This window comes from Xiphophorus couchianus, chromosome 13 (assembly GCF_001444195.1).
Source record: "Xiphophorus couchianus chromosome 13, X_couchianus-1.0, whole genome shotgun sequence".
Taxonomy (NCBI): Eukaryota; Metazoa; Chordata; class Actinopteri; order Cyprinodontiformes; family Poeciliidae; genus Xiphophorus; species Xiphophorus couchianus.
The window spans coordinates 28,020,126-28,042,745 of record NC_040240.1 but is presented as its reverse complement, the minus strand read 5'-3'; the positions used below and the strand labels follow the sequence as shown (position 1 = coordinate 28,042,745).

At 40.4% G+C, this 22,620-nt stretch overlaps 1 protein-coding gene across 2 annotated transcripts in view; it reads left to right on the top strand.

Moving 5' to 3' along the window:
• The window catches only part of LOC114156131 (septin-7-like), a 34,196-nt gene extending 12,148 nt beyond the window's left edge, over window positions 1-22,048 (top strand). The window contains exons 4-15 of one of the 2 annotated variants that reach the window (XM_028036388.1): window positions 3,271-3,377; window positions 11,129-11,229; window positions 12,107-12,241; window positions 13,015-13,132; window positions 15,291-15,383; window positions 15,518-15,614; window positions 16,916-16,967; window positions 17,394-17,519; window positions 17,875-17,895; window positions 19,253-19,388; window positions 19,464-19,609; window positions 21,197-22,048. In XM_028036388.1, coding sequence (XP_027892189.1) covers window positions 3,271-3,377; window positions 11,129-11,229; window positions 12,107-12,241; window positions 13,015-13,132; window positions 15,291-15,383; window positions 15,518-15,614; window positions 16,916-16,967; window positions 17,394-17,519; window positions 17,875-17,895; window positions 19,253-19,388; window positions 19,464-19,609; window positions 21,197-21,233 — 1,169 coding nt within the window. In that variant the 3' untranslated portion in view covers window positions 21,234-22,048. The remainder of the gene's footprint in view (window positions 1-3,270; window positions 3,378-11,128; window positions 11,230-12,106; window positions 12,242-13,014; window positions 13,133-15,290; window positions 15,384-15,517; window positions 15,615-16,915; window positions 16,968-17,393; window positions 17,520-17,874; window positions 17,896-19,252; window positions 19,389-19,463; window positions 19,610-21,196) is intronic. The other variant, XM_028036389.1, reaches the window with a different exon arrangement.
• Window positions 22,049-22,620: the final 572 nt, after the last annotated feature.

Here is a 22,620-nt window from a genome sequence, read left to right as displayed (position 1 = left end):
CCTGGACAGTCTGTGGTGCAACGTGACGGTGGATGGAGCGAGACATGATGTCCCAAATGTGCTCAATCGGATTCAGGTCTGGGGAACGGGCTGGCCAGTCCATAGCTTCAATGCCTTCATCTTGCAGGAACTGCTGACACACTCCAGCCACATGAGGTCTAGCATTGTCCTGCATTAGGAGGAACCCAGGGCCAACCGCACCAGCATATGGTCTCACAAGGGGTCTGAGGATCTCATCTCGGTACCTAATGGCAGTCAGGCTACCTCTGGCGAGCACATGGAGGGCTGTGCAGCCCTCCAAAGAAATGCCACCCCACACCATTACTGACCCACTGCCAAACCGGTCATGCTGAAGGATGTTGAAGGCAGCAGACCGCTCTCCACGGCGTCTCCAGACTCTGTCACGTCTGTCACATGTGCTCAGTGTGAACCTGCTTTCATCTGTGAAGAGCACAAGGCGCCAGTGGCGAATTTGCCAATCCTGGTGTTCTCTGGCAAATGCCAAGCGTCCTGCACGGTGTTGGGCTGTGAGCACAACCCCCATCTGTGGACGTCGGGCCCTCATACCAACCTCATGGAGTCTGTTTCTAACCGTTTGTGCAGACACATGCACATTTGTGGCCTGCTGGAGGTCATTTTGCAGGGGTCTGGCAGTGCTCCTCCTGTTCCTTCTTGCACAAAGGTGGAGGTAGCGGTCCTGCTGCTGGGTTGTTGCCCTCCTACGGCCTCCTCCACGTCTCCTGGTAGCGGTAACAGCAAACCTTCTTGCCACAGCTCGCATTGATGTGCCATCCTGGATGAGCTGCACTACCTGAGCCACTTGTGTGGGTTGTGGAGTCCGTCTCATGCTACCACGAGTGTGAAAGCACCACCAACATTCAAAACTGACCAAAACATCAGCCAGACAGCATAGGTACTGAGAAGTGGTCTGTGGTCCCAACTGCAGAACCACTCCTTTATTGAGTGTGTCTTGCTAATTGCCAATAATTTCCACCTGTTGTCTATTCCATTTGCACAACAGCAGGTGAAATTGATTGTCAATCAGTGTTGCTTCCTAAGTGGACAGTTTGATTTCACAGAAGTTTGATTTACTTGGAGTTATATTGTGTTGTTTAAGTGTTCCCTTTATTTTTTTGAGCAGTGTATATATATATATATATAGTATGCAGACTTCATCATCTATATTCTGTTGGTTGAAATTTTATTTCCACTTTGGTTTTATTTTGTGTTTAGTTTTAATTCAAGTGCATCTTTTGTTAATGGAGACTGAGAGACCATTTTATTTTTGTTTTTGGTTCTTTTGTTAATTTTGTTTACAGTTCCAGTGTTAAGTGTTGTTTTGAAAATAACGTGTATTTATTTTTGGCAGGATGTGCTGTCATGACATTATTACGTCATTACCATTACATCAGTTTAAAACGGTCTTCAAACAATATTGTTGTTTATCGCAATAATTTTTGAGACAATTAATTGCTCAACAAACTTAGTTAGGCCTAATAAGAGCTCAATGAAACTAACCTCCTCACATCTATCTCATCTCTGCTGCATGAAGACTTCCTGGGAACTCCACCTGTATGATTGTTGGAACCAAACATTTTCAAAAGCTGGGTTTCCATTAACCATAGAACTCTGCAAATTGAAATTACAAAGATAAAACTACTTATTTGAAACATGGCAGTTTAGCAAAACTTAGCTTTTTAAAAAGTTTTTACAATAGGATGAGGTGGTTTTTCAGCCATATCAAAAATAGGTATTTCACAATACTGCAATAAAAGCATTTTTTTTCACATCACACGAGTCACATGATCAACCGCTGGATGTCACTACTGGCAGAAACAACAAAGATGACAGGAAGTAGTATTAGGATGATGGGTTTTTTTGGGTTTTTTTCGGAAGATCTGCTGCTGGCTCCTGCAGAGCTCTCACAGCATCACAGTTCATAAAAAGTTGCATGTCATTCCAACATGTTGAGTCTATAATTTTTCTGTAAAATCATCAACTACAATTTCCCAAAATGTAGCTTCTCCCAACTATAAGAGGCTTGTTGCTCCAACCCCTGAATAAAACGCCGACATCTCCTCTGATTGGCTGATTGATGATGAGCGCTAACACCATGATGAATTATGAATATACTATCTGAAGTAACTGTTTACATCCGTCACTGCCCTGGGTTTAATAACTTACCATATGAACAAGCTTATTCATATGGGATTTTAATCAGATTTCGTTTTTAATGGAAACACCACAATTACTCTGCTAATGTTGAAAAAACACAAAGATTTACACACATTTGTACTGGAAACATTACTATTTTTAGACATTTAATTCATTTTTCTCCAACACAAAGAGTCTCTTTGGTCCTGTATCAGTCCACAGTGTAAAGCATGTGTAAAGTCAGACATAGTTTAGTCATTTTGACGGTTTGATCAGCAGCCAGTTGTCATTTCTGAGCCACTCTGCTGGAAGATAAATGTGACTGCCCTTTCTGGAAAATATTTCTAACTCTGGACTGGTTAGAGAAAGATTCCTTTGTTTTTGTTTTTGTTTTTTTCCATCTTCTTCCCATTTATTTTCACTGTTCATAGGGTGTTGATGGGCTGAGCTGCTGGCAGCTGTGGCCCCTGTTGGCCTCAGACTGACCACTTGTAAAGGTCAGCAGCAGCCTGTTGGCTCCCAGGCCAGGCTGCTTTCTGGCTGCTCCTCCGCTCACAGTAGAGCTTTTGTTTAGCAGCTCGCCCTGCACTCCACCCAGGACGCCCTGCTGAGGCTGTTGGCTTACCACCGCCATGCTCTCCGGGTTTTATGTGTCACTGTGTTTATCTCCACCGCAGCTGCTTCAAAATATTATGCATCCGATCATACTCTGTCCCCTAATATACTTCAGACAGCTAGCAGATTGTGGGATCGTCTCTGTGCGACTGACTCCTCCCTCTCCCTGAGATTCTCCGACTAGATTGCTGAAATGCGAACAGGAAAATAATTTGCTCACAGACAGCCCTTCCATCCTGTCTGTCTTTTCCTCGCCTAATGTTATCAGTTGCTTATTTAAGAAGAAGGAGAGGTGGGGGGGCAGAGAGGGGTCATTTCCTGTGTGAATCTGAAACATGTGAAGAATGTCTGGCTGCAGAAGACTGCAGCAGAAATGGAGATGATAAACATCTGCAGATTGTGTCAGTTTGGCCTGAAGAAGGCGATTAGAAACCCAGTAGAGCATTCTTCTGTTCCCTCCCAACCAAACCAGTCACTCTGTCCCTGTTCTTTGTCTTGCAGGAGAATCTGGCCTGGGGAAGTCCACGCTGATCAACTCGCTCTTTCTCACCGACCTGTACTCCCCAGAATACCCCGGTCCTTCCCACAGGATCAAAAAAACTGTCCAGGTAGAGACACTCATGGAGGGCTGCTGTCCACTTGCCTCTGTCTCACCCACTGCAGTATTGTCATTCTATCTGTCTCTCTGGATTTATGTTGTCATGATAATGAAACATTGCAGTTTTATTGTATGAAGCTAAAGATTAAAGAGGTTTGCTTTACTCTGACACTAGACTGTATCAGAATCCAACCTGGTTGCTATGGTAACAGCAAGGCACCTATCTATTGCAACAGTCAAGATTGAGGCAATATTTTCCAATAACATTTTCATTATGATTTTCTAATGTCCTGCAGCCCTACTGGGCAACATAATTAATAAGATGAGGCTGATGCAGACTGGAAATATTTACATATATTCCAGGTTATAACCTGTCTGTATTATATTGAGTCAGGCTTTCTTCTGCAAAAAAACGTTATTGATTTTGATTTCCCATCGAAGCTTTCCCATCAAAAGTCTGAATATTATTTCTGAACATGAAGTTCTAAAAACACTGACTGCATTATTAAAGGATAGCTGCAGCTATAAAGAACGAGGAGACGGTTTGTGTAATCTCTGCATAATTATTGTCAGGGCCAGAACAGCAGCCACTTAATCTCATTTGTGGCCATAATTGAAGTCTAAAGTTTGGAACTAAACGTACCCAGATGTGTTGTCGTTTGAGCTGCAAAGTATAAGTGTCACATGCATCTTTTGATTGGGTTCTGAAATAAATCTATAGGCAAACCAACATGTTTATTGGAAAAAGAATAAGATGTTTGTTTGTTGCAACAGTTAGAAGCTAATTGTTGGTCTTGATTTTTATTTTTTTTACCATCAGATTATTGGTAAAAAACGGATTCAGATGAGAAGAATATAAATTGATATCCAGTACCACGGAGTCTTGCACAAATATAAAAAAATACAGTTAATATTCATGTAAACTTTTAATAAAGGGTATTTTCTGTTTGATATTAATTGCAATTAAACATTTTCTTTTCAGATCAGTTAGAATTACTAAATGCTTTCCTTTTTTTTTTTTTTTTACCACTTCCTTTAGATTCTTGGTTTTTGATAGAATTCCCTTCACACTGTTTGACTTAGGTCACGTTTACTGGTTTCCTTCCACAAACTTCTCCCAATAGTTTGCTGGAATTTTGTCCCACTCCCCCTGACAGAACAGGTTAGCAGCCCTCACACCTTCTCACACATTTCCTATAATCCAGAGATCAGGACTTTGTAACGTTCATTCCAAAACATGGACTTTACTGTGCATAAGCCCCTCACTAAGTGATCTGGTGTGATGCTGAGTACGGTGTCCATTTGGATGACCCATTTGGGTCCACACGTTAACTTCCTTGGTGATGCCTTGAGATAATTTTTCCAACCCCACTCCAGCTTTTTTGTGCACTGCACCAGGCCCTCATGCAGCTAAGCATACCTACAACATGATACTGCCACCCCGTACTTCTCAGTTGGAGTGTTCTCAGGCTGCAAACTTCCCCTTTTTTCTTCAGATGTAACAACGGTTGTTATGGCCAAAGCGTTTCATTCTGGTGTCATTAGACTCCAAGGCGAATCTCCAAAATAAACCTATTTGTATCTCAGTGTATCTCAGTTGAGAATTTTTCCTTGTAAAGAGATAACATAGAACAACTTTCATTTGACTGCAGTTCTAGGGACAGCATGCGCTCCATTGCCTGCCATCAAGCTAAATGCAGACTATGCAGAGCAGAGCCAATCAATGGCTTCAATAATGGTACTACTGCAATGAATGAGACACAACACAAACACCACAGGGCCGTGCTGTGCTTCATTGCAGCTTGATTTAACTTATAGATGAACTTGAGGTGTGAGTAGTTTTATTTTCAGTCTGTGAATGTAGTTCAGCAGGAAAGTTGTATGAGGATTTCAACTGTAGGATTCTTAGAATTAGAACCACAGATGAGCTGTACTTGTGGAGGAACGCAGTTCTCCTCCTGATATCTTGGCTGATTAATGATCTTTAAATGATGTCACAGTGTGTTTCATTTGTTGCTGTGAAATGCTTGCACAGGTGTGCATCCTGTTAAAGCTACGGTATGTAACTTTTCTTAAAAAATAGTTATTTTTACATTTGTCAAATTGTCACTATGTCATGACAGCAGTAGATAAATAATCTGTGTATGATGAAGGTTTTATGACCTGGTAAGAAAAACCTAGAAGCTGGAAGGTTAGAAATCCTACGCAGATGTTTAGTCTGGTTTAATATTTACTTTCACCCTTCCTGTTGCATCGGATTTTAGTTGGTGATTATTTTAGTTTTAATAGAGAAAGATGAACTTTTTCTCACGTCAGGCAGTTTAAAGAGAAAACTGCTAAAAAAATAACAACTGTTCAGCAATGTGTGTTCACTGTAGAACTCATACTAGTACATCACAGAGAAGAACTAGTTTGGCCACTCAGAACATGGTGGATGCAGGAGATATTCTGAAACAATAACTTTCCATTTTTTATGTGTTGTGGACTTGGGATTTTATGGATATCTTTATCTGATAGCAGTGATATAAAGTTGCCAGGTTATTAGAGAGAGGTTATCTTCTACAAGATAAATGAATGCTGGATGTAATAGCTGGTTTTTGTTGTTGTTTGTCTGCTGATTTTTTGTAATTGAGCCAATTACTGCTCCATGTCAGTGTGTGTGTTGGGCCTCAAACCAAACAAGCTCCTGCCATGACAAGTATATTCTACTGAAGTATATTCTACTTCCAGGACTTTCCTGTTCCGCAGGAAAGTCCTGCCAAACTTCCGTTTGGCCTGGATTAAATCCTATTTATTGGCCTCATTTCTCAAAGTGACAAAGATTCATCATACTTTTATATTTTTCTTGACTTCCTTTAAACATCATCATCAAAACAGTGATGAAAGCAACATCCTCTTCCTGTATTTGCTACACACACAAAGTATGACAAAAATCTTCATTAGTGAGTCTAACTTGACAGGTTAAAGCTTCAGAAGAAAACACAATGAACCCAGAAAACTGCTGTATCTGCTGTCACATCCAACACATGGTTTGTTCAAATTCTCACTCACAGTTACTGTTTGATCGATGGGAGAAAGAACCCCTCAGTGATTTTAATTCAATTTCTCCCACTTCCTCTGGTATATATTTAAAAGTAAAACGCTGAAGTTGTCCTGATTAGGACAGATAAAGGAAGCAACAACACTTATGAAAGCTGCAAGACTTTCAGTTTTCTGTAGATGGTTCTAAATGTCAGAGTTCTGTGTTTTCAAGTGAATCTTTAGGCGATGCTTCTGCTTGCGGTGGCAGATATAGAGGGATCACTTACAGCCCACACCTGTAGCTTGAACTGCAGCTTCCTGTTGAAGGAGAACAAGTGAAGCAGTTGGTGTAAAGAAGGGGGGGACCTCGCCCTTCTCTGTTCATTCTGATCTTCTACTTTACTCTAAATCTCAGCTAATTCCTGGCAGCATACTGAGGGTCTCTGTCTATCCTCAACCCACTGCTGCTTCCAATTTGTTTACACCCCTGAGCTCTTATTAAAGGAGATTTAGGATGTGTGCGTGTGTGTGTGTGTGTGTGTGTAGGGGTGTTCCCACAGACTTTATGTTTCAGGATTCACCCCTTGCTTCAGTCCTTGGGTCATTGGGGGCTTTAAGTGAAGCTTACTGGTAGATCACTGAGATGATTACAACAGAGAACAGACAGCTCTTGTTCTTCAGCTCTCCAGGAACCACAGACTGAAGATTTGGACACATTTGTGGTTCCTTTATTGGTAAAGACTGCTAGAATGTGAGGACACTGTAAGGAATGCAGTTTGTCATATACTAATCCAGTTGAATTTGTTGGGGTGTTAGCTGGACGTGAGAAAACCTGGGTGGGTGTCTTTGTAGTTCCTGTCTAATTTGAGCGCATGAGGCAGGGACTTGGTGATTAGCCAACAAGCTGCCTGGGGACTGAGCACATTCTTGTCCCGCTGACGCACAAACACGTCCTGGGTTCTAGTTCAGGAACTAGTTCACTGAAGAGTTGGGTTCATTTCGCTCAGGACAAGCATGTACAGGTGTGTCATATAGGGGCAGAATCTCCTACTATCTTGCAATTTGATTTAGATTTTTAGGGCAACAATTTGATTTACAATTATTTTTCGAGTCGAAACAATTATTCATAATGATTTATGTTTTAATCTAAAGGTATGAAGTCTTTGTAGTTAGTTAGTTATTCACTAATCATACTTCACGGTTATGATAATTCTTTGTCACAACAGATAAACGTTCAGTATTCATTTCCTGTGTGGATGGAGAACGTCCTGTATGGATAGAAAATGGAAACCAACAACCATTGGGTTTGTTTTATTTTTTAAAAATCAATTTGACATTTTAAATTGATTTTTAATTGTAGTAATGAGGATCAGGATTCTTATGTGAATTGATTTATTTATTTTTTGTTTTTGGCATTCCTCCAGTGTCATTGGTCAGAGTACATTCTGTTGTGATGTTAGTCATTGGGGATCCGTTCTTAAGTCAGTGTGCACCAGTTGACTGTACTGGATCCTTGGCGTTGTGGGAAATTGTTTGATTTGACAGTTTGATTTGTCTGTGAAGAAAAGCTGAACATTTTGACATGTCCTGAGTCATTTGTGCTGACATATAGGTAACAGACTGAATCTGTACACCAAGAGCTATGACCTAAAAGCACATGCTCATGGCCAGCTGTATGTATTGATGTCAGGTGTTGAAGGCCCCTCTGAAAGCCACATCATGCTGCCACCTCCTCCAGGACCACAGAGAAGCTTTTGGACAACTGAGGACATTTTCATTTCCTTTTCTCACTTTTCAGCTCAGCCCCGCTTGTGTGTTTTCACTCTGCCTCAGCTCCAGTTGGGTTGATCTGTTTTTTCTATAGCTCCTACCTGCTGATTCTAATTTTACCCGACTTTCATTTGCCTTTATGAAAAAACAGATACATAATTACAAATCTCTTTTTTGACCTTGAGAAAACAATCACTGCAAACTGGGCTTCATTTATCCTAGCATCTTATATTAGCCATTAGCATGGCTAGCACTAGAAAACCATCAGTCTGTGTGTATTTCCCAGAGAATTGATTCCCTTGTCTCTGCTCTGACAAAATAAAAAGGATAAGACAGAGCAACTTTGCTGAAGTCTGTTCAGCCTTCCTGTTATCTGCCCTCTCACTCTCTCTGAACCAATGAACCAGATGTGGTAGGAAACACTCTTCTTTAAAAATAAAAATCAGAAGTCTTTGTGCTTATTCTGACTTCATCTTTAAACATCTTACTGATACTGAAAACTGAAAACTTTGAGTCTTCAACACTCATTTTAGGAATGTGCATTGAAGAGTGTTGCTTATAGAAGTGACAATAGGAGAATTTCTGGTTTCTTTAGAATAATCTGTAGTGAGACTAGGAGCCCTGGAGACTTTCTGCTCTGAAAAACCTGATAAAGAAATGTAGCTGCCTTGAATAGAGAAAGAAACAATGTTTGGAGCCCAACTGGAAAAATGCAGCTGCTAGAGACTCCAGGTAGCTGCTTGGCCAGGCTGGTTTGGAAAATACAGTGAAGTATGATTGGAAACCGAGTTTCAACATAGTTTTGCTTTTACTTTAAAATCTGCTCTGATGACCTGATAATCATGTGGTTGGACCACATGCTACATAACTGCATTACTCACACAACGTCTTGGGGAAACTGACCAAATCATCCAAATAGATGTAAAGCAACATAAAGAAGTATTTGATGAATACATGAATGAGTTAGTGGAGTTTTCATTAAACTAAGTGCAACTTCCAACAGATGCCTTGGTTCAGTTTTGGAAATTTAATGTTAAATCAAGTCACATATGGTTTGAAAAGTAAAGTGTTTTTACTTTTCTTCTTTGTCTAATATTATGAATAAACCGTTTAGATTCAGCCACATGATGATGCTAATATTAGCTTCCAGTCTGGGACTCTTTCAAAACCTCCAGTTATAAAAGTGACAGCAGATTACATCAGTAGAACTGAGGCTAGCTTAGTGTGGGTGCAGGAGGTGCAGAACATGTTTTCACAGGAAGGAAGTAAAGCATGACTTGGTAGATTGTTTTGCTTCAGAACACATGCTGTCTCACCGGGACAGTCCTTCTCCCCCTGATGCACCTGAGCAGGAAGGCGGATCTGGTCTCCAGCTTTTTCCCATGAGTTCACTGTTTTCACGGGGCGTGTCTGGGGATTGAGTCAGCCCCGTTGCGCAGTAGATGGAAGTATGTTTCAAGCTGTCTCCACAACAATCCTACACACTTACACGACGGTCAACCAGTTGACATCTTCATAGGTCTTTTACTTTGAAACATAATCATTTATGGTTTGTTTTAAATTATACTCTTAAATGAATTCAGTTATTTTTTTGTTTTCTGTTTTTCAGCCTTCCTGGTGGGAATTTTAAATATGAATTGTTGTTTTTTTATTTGAATTAGCGTTAACATTTTATTTGATAGGGTGTGTATAATACTGACATGACACGGTCATAAACATGACGTAACACCTGACATGAACATGAACGAGTGTTTATGAATGTCTATGACTGTTGTCATGAAGTGTCATTCGGTAAATAATGACACTTTTAATGCAAAGTTGCTTTAAAAGCTGCATTGAAAGTCCATTAAAGTGCCAACTTTGCATTATTTTGTAAGTAATGACAGTCGGCACTTCTAATAAAACTGTAATGTGGCTGTTCACTTTGCTCCTTCCTCTCTGAGTGGCTTCTCAGGCTAGGTTGGTATGAGACTGGTTTCACTTCAGTTAGCACCTGTACAAGGTGTAACTTAGTTTTGGTGGTGGTGTATAAATTTCACAGCAGAAGTCGTTCATCTCTGGGACACGTTGGAGTGAAGGAGCATTGTTCTCTTCCTGATAAGCAGTGGCTTTAAGGTGTAGCTCTAAAACGCATCTACAGGTGGGCCGCTTGTTAACTCAAGCATTGTGAATGAACCAATCAGAAGTTTAAAATGCTGTTGCATCATTTGAGTTTACCAAATAGGTATAGTAATAAACTTCTAGCTTTGAAGTAATGAAAAAGAATTACTTTAAGTTTGTTTGGAAACCCAAACTAATTTTCATCATCCTATCTCATCTAATTTTTCTTCTGGATCTGTTCAAAAACAAACAGACTCAAAGAGCTGTCTGAGTCTGAACTTTCACATGTGCTAATTATTTGTTGTGTATACGTGTATATAGAAATCTAATTGATTTAACACTGTAAATACCACCATATTTATGTGTATATTGCATATTTCTTACATTGTTTGCACTGTTGTGAAGCTGGCTTTAATCTCATTGTACATGTGTACAGTGACAAATATCAAATTCTAATTCTGACCCGACTGGCTGCATCTCGTCTCTCACTCAGAATGTTTCCTGTTGAAAGCATGAGGGAGGCCGAGGTCGGCTTCAGATCTGCTGATTAAATCAAAGTTGATCTGCTGATCACGAGTTGTGTCTCGACCCCACACTGGTCTGCTGATCAAAGCCCACTCTACCCCTCCAGCCCCCACCTTATTGATGCCTTCAGAGGCATCTTTGTTCTCTTGGTTCTTCCTCGCCAAACAAACATGATCCATGCTGCTCTTACTTGTTATGCTGTGGATTCTTCCATTGCTTTATGGGAACTTCCATGTTGTGACTGCTCTGTTTGTTTTATCTCCAGTTCTCCTCAGTAAAGTGTTTCTAAATGAGACTCTAACTGACACAAACCCCGTTTCCTACACTTGTTCTTATTGATGACAGGTGGAGCAGTCCCAGGTTCTGATAAAGGAAGGAGGGGTCCACCTTCTGCTGACCATCGTTGACACGCCTGGCTTTGGGGACGCTGTAGACAACAGTAACTGGTGAGCTCATCTATAGGTTACTGTTGATGGCTCCAAAAATATTCATTTTGCTTAATCTTTGCCCCATTTTATCTGGTTTTAGTCACAAACATTTGTGTATTTTATTTTAATGTTCTGTCATAAAAGGTTAACAGAAATGTGAAGTGGAAGAAAAATTATTTGTGGTTTTTAACATTTTTTACTATAAAACATCTGAAAAAGAGTGTGGGGCATGTTTGCATCAATAAAATCCACTGGCAGGAAGAACTGCCAATTGCAATTCAGCAGTAGTCATGTAGAGGGACATAGCAAATAAATGACTAGTGCTGTGTCTGGTGAAAACACTGCACATTACTGACACCATATCCTCATGGTGAAACGTGGTGGTGGTGGCAGCATCATCATGGGGGAAAACTGTTCTTCAGCAGGGAAGCTGGTCAGACTTTCTGGAAAATTGGATTTAGCAAATTTTGGAAAGAAACTTTGTAGTCAGACAATGAGCTTTCAGCTCTACAAGCAGTTCTACAAGCAGACAGGCTCTCCATCCGACCCAAATGAACTTGAGCTGGCAGTTTATAAAAGACAGAGGAAGCAAGTTTATATTGAAAGCTGCTCGCCCTGTGAAACCTGCTTCTAAACAGTATTCATTCATGGAGGATGAACACAAACACACACCGTATTTTTCAGATTTCAATCAGTGCAAAAGTTTGGAAACCATGTATTATTTTCCTTCTACTTGACTGCTTTGTGCTGGTCTGTCACATAACATCTCAATAAAATACATTGAAGCTTGGCAAGTTTATAGATGTTAGACTGTAGAGCAGAATGTTAGACATCCATCTTTTTTTTTTTGTTCTGATATTTAACCTTGAATTCTAAACCCCTCTCCCCTCTCCAGCTGGCAGCCGGTGACCGACTACATTGACAATAAGTTTGAAGACTTCCTCAACTCAGAGTCGCGGGTCAACAGACGACTGATGCCAGACAGTAGAGTGCACTGCTGCCTGTACTTCATCGCTCCGTCTGGTCATGGGTGAGTGCTGCTGGGTAGTTTCAAGTTGTGACTGCTAACAGGCAGTCACACTGTTGGCAGTGTGTTTACGCTGCCACCCCGGCTGTATGCTAGCTCCCCTCGGGCCCATCCTGCCTGCGGCCTTGTAGCTGGCTAAGCGGCTGGAATAATATTGGTGTAATCCGCCCTGAGCTCACTGACCTGGAGACCTCATTCCTCTCATCTGCTGCTCCTGCCAAACTTCCTCACACACACACACAGACACACACCACGCCACACAGGACTCCTTAACCAGAAGAGGGTTTGTTTTTGATGCTTGTTGAGCCTGTTGGCCCACAGTGACCCGGTGTGCTGGACTGTGTCCACCTCTGAGGTCCGCCACCATATGGGCTGAGTTTATTTGCAGCATCTGCTGCTGAATGAGGAGTCTGGGCTTCTGCTCTTCAGACTGTCAAAACAACAGCTTTTATAGGCTGGGAATGTGTCCTAAACATGTTGATAACAATGCTGATTCTAATTCAGATATTATTGGCCTTCTATTGTAATAGGTTTGTGTGTGTAATGGTCCCAGTCAGGTGCCTGAGTCGGTGCAATTTGTTATCTGTAGTTCTGGTCGTGAAACCCACCAGACCCTGCCTTAGACACTCCCACTATGGTAGCAAACTGACAGCTGCACATGGGCTCCTTAAATCTGTCGCACCATACAGATCAACATTGCTTTCTGAATGAACCCAGTATCGTGAATTCTTCTCTGTCCTACTAACTGAAACCTTGTGACTTGCTGCTGTTTCCAGGCTGAAGCCGCTAGACATTGAATTTATGAAGCGGTTACATGAAAAAGTCAACGTCATTCCCCTCATCGCCAAAGCTGACACAATGACTCCGGAAGAGTGTCAACAGTTCAAAAAACAGGTGTGTGTTTACCGTCTGCCTGCAGCTGCACTCAGCCTCCTCTTCACTTCTACAGTTTTACTGAGTTCATTTGATCCACTGCTGTTTCTCTTTACTAGTTTCCTTTGAATCATGAAGGCATCCTCAGGCTGTCCCTCCTAAAACTAACATTGTTTTTTATGTCACTAAAAAGAAACATGTTTAGTGTTCTAAAGGTGTTCTAAATCCAACAAATACACCTTAAATGTATTGATTAAAGACTAGTTTAAATAATTGCACACTTTATTACTGCTCTGTTTTGGGCCTACATTTGCCCAAAACAAAGCTTGGGAGTACTTACTTAGGAACTAGCATAGCATAGCCGAGCGCAATAGGTAGGATGTGAGCAGCGCTTACACAAGAGTGATTGGCAGCACTTGTTTCTGACTGCTGTATGTCTGTAGATGCCAATAGGAGCTCAGAGAGGAGGCAGAGATGATCTGCCTCATTTTATACTGTCAAGACATAGTGACAGTTTTAGCAAATATGTTAAAAAAACACACACACAAAAAACAGATCTACATCAGAATTACATCCTGCAGCTTTAACAGGAAACTTCTACCTCTTCATCATACCTGGATAATGGTATGCAGTCTCATGTTCATTGAAGAAACCACATTTGAATTGTCAGTCACTGTGACTTCAGGACACAGAGTTCATAACTTCCTGTTGATTTCTCTGTTCTGTCATGGTTGATATTTTGCCCCACCTACTTTTTTATCCCTTTAATTTACTTTTGTCATGTTTGATGTTGTTTTTAAATTAATGCCTCATCCAAAGTGTCCTGATTATACCGTATTAAAGAAACAGACCTAGTTATTATTTGTAAGGCAGGGAAGTATATTGTCCCCTTACCTTTTTAACATCTACATGGATGAACTATCAAAGCGCCTGAATTGTTGTAAAACAGGCTGTGTAGTTGGTGACCGCACAATCAATCACATAATGTATGCGGATGATTTGGTAATCTTATGCCCATAAAGTGCTGGCCTTCAACAATTACTAAGGGTCTGCTCCCAATATGGATGTGATTTTGATGTCAAATATAACGCTAAGAAAAGCAATGTCATGATTGTTAGAAGTAGAGCAGATAAGCATCTGATAACCTCTGACTTCTCTTTATCTGGCATTGTCCTCAATATATGCAATGAAATTAAATATCTGGGACATTACATAACTGATGACCTATCTGATGATCATTTGTAGGCAGTATTGCATGATGTATGCACAGGCTAATATTTTGATCAGAAAGTTTGGTATGTGTTCATCCTCTGTGAAGGTAGCTCTTTTTAAAGTTTTTTGTACTTCATTTTACACAGCCCATCTATGGCGAAGATATTAAAAAAAAGTAGCCTGCACAAACTTTATGTGGCATACAATGATGGCCTGAGGCTCCTACTCAAAGTGCCTAGATGGAGCAGTGCCAGCCACATGTTTGCACATAACGCTGTTCCCACATGTGCAGCTGCGCTCAGGAATCTCATGTATAAATGTATGTGTAGATTACCCGTGTCATACAATAATATAATAGCAATTTTAGTAAACCCTGTTTTTAGTACAGCGAGATTTTTCTCAAGATTGTGGAAACATTGGCGTCATCATTTATTTGTGGCTCAGTGACTGTCATGTTTCTTTTTGTTTTTTTTTTTCTTTTTGTTTTACTATGGACCTCTTTTGTGTCTGAAATAAAGATTGATTGATTGATTGATATTTGATAAATATGGAGGCAGATTATTTTCCCGTTGATGCTGTAAAGTGTTTGAGATTCTGCATCAGCCTGCAGGATTTTCTCTGCACTCTAATATCTCCAGATCAGCCATTTGTTACATTACAGCTCATATTAATTTGCTTTGTTCATTTGGAAATGTTTCTGATTCAATCATTTTAGTTTAATAAATTAAAATCAATTCATTACATAACATATCTTTATTATGTAGCCTCATAGACTACATCCACTTTTGTGTTGTTTAATGACACTGATAACAGCTGCACTAATGCTGCTTTATACTTTATAATGTCAGAGCAACCTGGCTGATGGTCGGACCCCCTGCTGTGTATTGACTCCCTTCAGCTGTAACTATTGATGTTTCTGGGTGTTTGTCTCACATCCCACATCCCTCTGTTCCTGTGCTGCACGCAGATCATGAAAGAAATCCATGAGCATAAAATCAAAATCTACGACTTCCCAGAGACGGACAATGAGGAGGAGATGAAGATGATCAGAAAAATCAAGGTCAGCTCCTCCTTGATGCTCCTCTGTGACATTTGAAATGGTTTCAGATGCATGTTTCTGGTCATGCATCTGAAACGGTGGTCTCTAGCAGTGGTCCATGCGCCGTGTAACCGGCGTCCTCTCCCTTCCTGCAGGATCGTTTGCCTCTCGCTGTAGTTGGCAGCAACACGATCATCGAGGTCAACGGGAAGCGGGTCCGGGGCAGGCAGTACCCCTGGGGCGTGGCTGAAGGTGAGAGCTGTTAGCTCATCAATAGCAGCCAGTGGGACGTCCCACTCATGAATACCTCACAGTTTCCATTCCATGCATGTTGAGCTGCTGACACACTGGAAAATAGAATATTAGAAAAAAGTTCATTTATTTCAGTAATTTATCACTAAGAGAAACGCATCATGTAGATTATTTCACACATGCAAATTCTTTTTCTGATCCACCTTGTCAACTTCCTAAAATAATGGACTAAGTCATTTTTTGCCAAAAGCTATTTTGGCAAAGAAATCCCTCCTTTTTATTGCCAAAAGATGATTTAGATGAAAAAAAAAATCACTTTTGGAAAAAAAAGACCAAGGCCATTATTTTAGGAAGGTGACGATACTGAAATATACTGAATGAGAGAGTGACAAGAGGAGAGAATGTGAATCAAATATATTGAAATGTGTGGTTATATGTGACAGTAATAGTGTGAATATTATTGAAATGCATTATGAATATTTTAAGTTCCCAACATCAGCTTGTTTTTGATGACAAGATGACTAACTTATAGCAAATTAAGGCATATAAAGTTCATATGCCTTAATTCTTATAGCTCAAGTGAAGAAAAGCTTAATCAGAATAAAAGATTGTCACTCTGAGGCAGGCAGCAGGACAGACCACAGATTTCATTTGCTCAGAGGATGTGAAAGTCTCATGCTGTTTGACGTGACACAGGAAGCTGCCGTGGCTCTGTGGGAAGACCTGTTGAACATCTGCAGCCCACAGAGCAGCAGATGACTGAAGCAGTAAACACAAGTTAAACATCATAAAGAATCTGCTTGGATCAATATGGAAAAACCGAGCCGAAGAACTGAACACAACACGACCAATTAGACGAGTTGTAGGCGTTCTGCTATGAAACTGGTTTTGGGTGAGGGTGGGCCGTCCTCTGGGAAGGAGATCTGGAATACCAAAAATGTTTTTGGCAACATGTCAGCATAAATATAAAGAGCAGGCGGGAAGAGAGCGAGACGGAGGGCAAGGTCCCTGAGAAACTATGCAAGTCACTCTACCACAGAGAAACCTCAGAGGACTGTGGTGAGCTTCTCTGTGGAGGAATGCATGGGCTGCCACACTGTGGCATGTTACGGTACTGCAGCAGGCTGGCTAGTTTTTACCTTGCTTGGTTCCACACTGAGCTGCTGCCTGGTGCACATTTAGATGTAATGAATGGTGATTTAGTTTTCAAGGAAAGTTTGAAGCATAAGGTCAGAGTTTGGGAACACTGTGACTCCTCACTGTTAGCAGCTCTGTTTCGATCATTTCTCTTTTATCTGCAGTTGAAAATGGAGACCACTGTGATTTTACTATTCTCCGTAACATGCTGATAAGGTGAGTGAAAACCCACATCTCTACAGCCTTTACAGCCTAAAGAGCCATTTTTACACTCAGGACAGTTAGTTAAATCTCATTTAGAGCCACAAATTTTAGATGACTTTCTGAAAAAAACAGCTTATAATTTTAGATGAATATCTTCTACAGGAAATGTGTTGTCCTTTTGAAAGAATCACCATTTGATTTCTATTTTTAGGATTTAAAATAAAAATCAAATTATAAAGGACTGTTTGTTGTTATATCTAAAGTTTAAAATATTAGCTGGTTCTTCTTAATTTTTTGCCAAAGTTATTAAGAACCATTGTTGCAGGTTGTTGACCCCTGGTTTACATGATCTCACTTGCATGACATTGCAGCTTACCAAACGAAAAGTCCTGTTGATTCATCCCACAGAGGAGGTAACACACTTCTTCTTGGTTTCAGGACTCATATGCAAGACCTGAAGGATGTCACTAACAACGTCCACTATGAGAACTACCGCAGCAGGAAGCTGGCTGCTGTCACCTATAATGGTGTTGACAACAATAAGAACAAGGGCCAGCTAACCAAGTGAGTTTACCACACCAACCTCCTACAGGTCACATTGATGAAGAAAAGGCTCCTAGGATTAGCTTAGCGGTCCAGCTGGAGGTTCTGGGAGCTGATTGCTCCCAGTTTGACCCTGAAGTTTCCTTTAGGCCACAGGCTGACTAAAGCTTCACTGATTCCTTGTCCAAATGAGCCAGCACTAACCCCCACTAACTGGTCATCAGCTGGATTTAATCCCACTCTAACTGAATCCCCATCTGACTGCTAAACCAATAGCTCCAACTGTCTCTATCCACCAGCACACTGTCACAAGCTAATGCATGATTTATGGCAGCATGCTAAGTGTCTGTGCATTTCTTTCTTTCTTTGTTTTTAGACCTGACACACCTGATGACATGTAAGTTACCTCACTTCTTCACTCCCTTGAGAAAAGGCTCTAGCTTCGCCTCTCTCCTGACTCCTATCTTATTTTCAGCTGCATTGCTTTTAGTCTGTTTGCTCTCTGTGAAATCTGGAGGTTTTATCAGGGAATACTAAGTCCTTACCAGGTAGAGGAATTGGGTGAATACAACATGAGATGTACATGAAACCTAACATGCTTGTTTTCTAAAAACTGAAGAACCATAGGGTTCATTCTCACCCGCCGTTTAGCCCACTTTAATTCCAACTGCAGTTTGTTACACATCCTGTTATTGCTGTTCGTCTCACCTTGCATTTACCTTACTCCTAAACCATTCACTGTTGGACATAGATGAATATTTTCGTCTGGAATCAGTAAAATCTTTATAAATCTTAAAACATTCAGCTGTGTAAGCTAGCTTTGAGCTAGCTCACAGGCCTCGCTGGTGAGCTTTGAGAATCACCAGCTAGGCTGGGTCATGATGACACTTTACTGAACGATAAATTGTCCCAGAAATGAAATGCTGTTAAACCATGTTGTCATCTTTTTGACCATTTTCAACTAATATAGTTATAATAATGGAATGTCTTTCAGAGGGCACACCCTCTGAAAAAGAGCATCCATTTATAAATTCATTTAACAGTGGAACTAGAAAGCATTTTAAATATTCAAAATAAATCAACAAAATAACCAAATCAGCATTAGCTAAAACGGATCATTAGTTATTATGTTTCAACAATATTAATCAGCTTGGGCAGGGAAAACAGGCAAGAAAAAAGAGCAAACTAACCTCTTGGTTCTCTGTGTCAAATGTTTGCAGTATTAAAGGGAATCATCATTTATCGTGCGGTTAGTTGATTTGTTGCTTATTGTGACACAAACAGATCATTTATAATCACCATTGTGCTTCAGATGTATAAATCCCCCCTCAGCTCCCACTGGGCCTTCCAGGCAGATGTTAGAATGCTGATCGTTGTGTTTTAGTATTTCTCAGAGATCTGGCTGGAAGTCAGAGGGAACGTAGTTCATCTGGATGACTAGCTGGTTTTCAGCCATGATGAGAGCCTTCCCAATACATCATAATGAATATCCGTGAAGTGATATTAGCTTCCATCCCTTCTCCTCAGAGGGATACAAGGAGCCAGTTTACCTCTCTGTCTGTGAAACTCTGGTTGGTTCTGCTTCCTCTCTCTGTCAGCTCTCTCTGAAAGCAGTCTGCTATAGAAGGCTTCCAGTGACAACAGTCATCTAGAGCTTTCCCTCCTTTTCTACGTCTACTGTTGGGAATTGTTCCTCTGGGAGGTGAAGAGCCTGTGAGCATCTGCTGTGTATGAACCTGTGTCCATGTCTCCAGGAGCCCCCTAGCTCAAATGGAGGAGGAGCGGCGTGAGCACGTGGCCAAGATGAAGAAGATGGAGCTGGAAATGGAGCAAGTGTTTGACATGAAGGTCAAAGAGAAGGTCCAGAAGCTCCAAGACTCTGAAGTGGAGGTACACAGCTGAGGAGGGATTAAATCTGTTTGTTTCCCTGAGCAGATCTCAGAACGGATTCTATTGTCTCTGCAGCTCCAGAAGCGTCATGAGCAGATGAAGAAAAACCTGCAAGCTCAGTACAAAGAGCTGGAAGAGAAGCGGCGTCAGTTTGAGGAGGAGGTGAACACCTGGGAGACCCACCAGAGGATCCTGGAGCAGCAGAAGCTAGAACTTAACAGGTAATGGAATGGAATAAATCTTTATTCATGTTCAACATGGAATATATCAGAGGGAAAAAATAATGGGAGAAGTAATAATCAACCTTTAAAGCCAAAAAAAGTTTTTTTAAACTTTTATCTGAACATATCCAGTTCAAAAAGGCATAGGAAGACGCCAAAGCTTATTAACCTTACACACAGCTGTTAGTCAGACTTAAACTTTATTGTCACTAAACAAAGATGCAACAGTAAATTTGGCAGCGAGAAGTTGTTGCTTGGAGTACACAGAAAAAATACTGAAAAACTGTAAGAGTGACTATAAATACATATACTTAGGGCTGGTATGTAGGGCTGGGCAATCAATAGATCAATCAATAGAAAATACATCTGGTAGAATGTTAAATAATTTCGCTGAAATCCGATCCAGAATCACACAGCATTCTGGGAGATGTAGGCGGATTAAAGACTTTAGCCACTCAACTTCTTACAATTTGCTAAGCTAGGTTGGTGGTATCAACTAACTCTCTCACTATTTGGTTACCTAGCAACAACTTGTTGCGTAACATGTATATCAGCAGGTTCAGGTTTTGCCACCGTGAATCAGAAATGCTTCAGAATATAAAAACAACAGCATGGAGGGAAGGGAGAAAATCAGGACACCAAGTCCAGGGAAAACCAGATAAAACAGAAAAGATCACATCGCCAGTTCAGCAGGATTTTAGATATTTAAAACAGAAATACTAATCAACAATTATTTATTGATATTGACTGACATGAAATGTTAATATTGTGATATATGTTTCAGCCATATCACCCTGCCCTATATACAACTGTATACAGGTGCAGGTAAATAATAATGAAGTAAATACAAATGAATAAAATGAAAAATCTAGAATAAGCTTTATACAAACAATTATTTATATATATATCTATCTATATATCTATATATACAGTACATAGATATATGTGTAACCAAAAGTTTGGACACACCTTTTAATTCAATGAGTTTCCTTTTTTTTCATGACTATTGACATTGTAGATTCACACTGAAGGCATCAAAACTATGAATAACACATGTGGAAATATGCACTAAACAAAAAAGTGTAAAACAACTGAAAATAGCCCTTATATTCTAGTTTCTTCAAAGTAGCAACCTTTTGCTGTGATTACTGCTTTGCACACACTCTGCATTTTCTTGATGAGCTTCAAGAGGTAATCATCTGAAATGGTTTTCACTTCATAGGTGTGCCCTGTCAGGTTAATAAGTGGGATTTCTTGCCTTATAAATAGTCATGAAAATAAAGAAAACCCATTGAATTAGAAGGTGGGTCCAAAATTTTGGTTTGTACTGTATATATCTATCTATCGATAGATCTATCGATCTATCTATATATATATATATATATATCTTTTCATAGATCCATGTCTCGTTATGTCAGGAACATGGTGACAGTTTAAGAAATATATCTTTATAAAAGTTACATACTGCAGCTTTAATGTTGTCTGATTCCTATAGCAATGCTCTCTCATCAGGTTTTAGATCAGATAAATGTGTTACTGATAAATGTGTTGAGTTGTAACTCTGCAATTCTGCTCTGGTTTCTGCAGGACCATTGACAAGGGCAAGAAGAAGAAGATCTTTTAATCTTTCTCTGGACTGTTGGTTCTGATCTGCCAAGCTGCCAATCATCTGCTGATCAAAGTACTCCCACCGTTTGACCACCTTACTGTGTGACTATCAAGTGAAAGCCAGTGGGCAGCAGCATAGTCTGAGTTTAACCTTAAATAACTCATTATTTCTTTTCTGGATCTATTTTGGGGCACACAAATGTACGCAAAGAAGCATGACTACTATTTTATCTTCCTGATTCAAACAGACGGAATTCAGTCATTCTTTGCCCTTTGTTCTTCTGCTTTGGGAATATTTCATGCTGCACAATCTTTTCAAGCCAAAACCCAAACAAAGGGTCAGCCCACCACTTCCTGTACACTCAAAGTGTGAGGCTGCAGTTAGCATGAGCCACTGCTGCTTTAATTAAAACTGTAACCAGGTATAGCAGTGTTTACTCATGATTGTTCATAATTTCTTCCCTTCTGTTCTTTCCTGTTGGCCTGTGGATAGAAACTGTGTTTAATGTGAGTGTTGTAGATGGTGTTGCCCCTGGAAACCAAACGGACTCCTCAGTGGGCTCACGCAGAGCGGAACCAATCAGGAGAGGGCGTTGTGCAGTCGGTGCTTGGATTAGACTTTTGGAGCTTCTACAGATTTTGCATAAGAATATTTTCCAACAGAAACTTCTTTCGAAAGATGAAGCAGACTGTCTGTCTGTCCTGCTTCAAGTTGACAGTAAACATCAGTTGGACTGCATCTATTTTTTGTAATGTTATGTTTTAATGTACAAAGTCACAAAATAAAACTGTGATGGCGAAAATAAAGGATAATCATTGTAAGTCACAACATTTTAGAGCGTTTCATGGCACAATAACTTTCAGTACAAATAGATTAGTGAGGAAAAAATGCAGTAGCCATTAGTTAGCCAGCTGACCAGCAGTGTGCAGCAACAGGTGGGGAAAGGGCAGCACTTTGTGCCTCCGGACACTTAAGCATGTTCTCTCATAAAAGTCACTTTAATCAGAAATTCTGCAGTTTGGAAAGTGTCACTTTTTAAAACATTGGCTTAAATTAAAGCGACTGCCAGCCCAGTGTGCTGATGTAACATTGAGCTTGTTTCACATTAGCTTTGAGTTAAAGGTTTGGAGTTGGCTGCAGGAATTTAGCACAACAGTACAAGATGTTAGTAAATGAAATGTAGTTCTTTTGTCGGGGTCCAAGGTCATCTCTAGTATGTTAGTTTGGTTGAAGGTCGAGGTTTTCTGCACACAAACTCAAACAGCCCAAAGAGCCAGTCGACACCAGGAAAACCTGTTGTAAGCTGAGTTGTGAGGTGGCCCTAATTTAATGCATTGAAAATGCCTTTCTTCACATATTTATTATCTACAGTTCAAATAAAAAGTGTTTGATCCTTTGGATA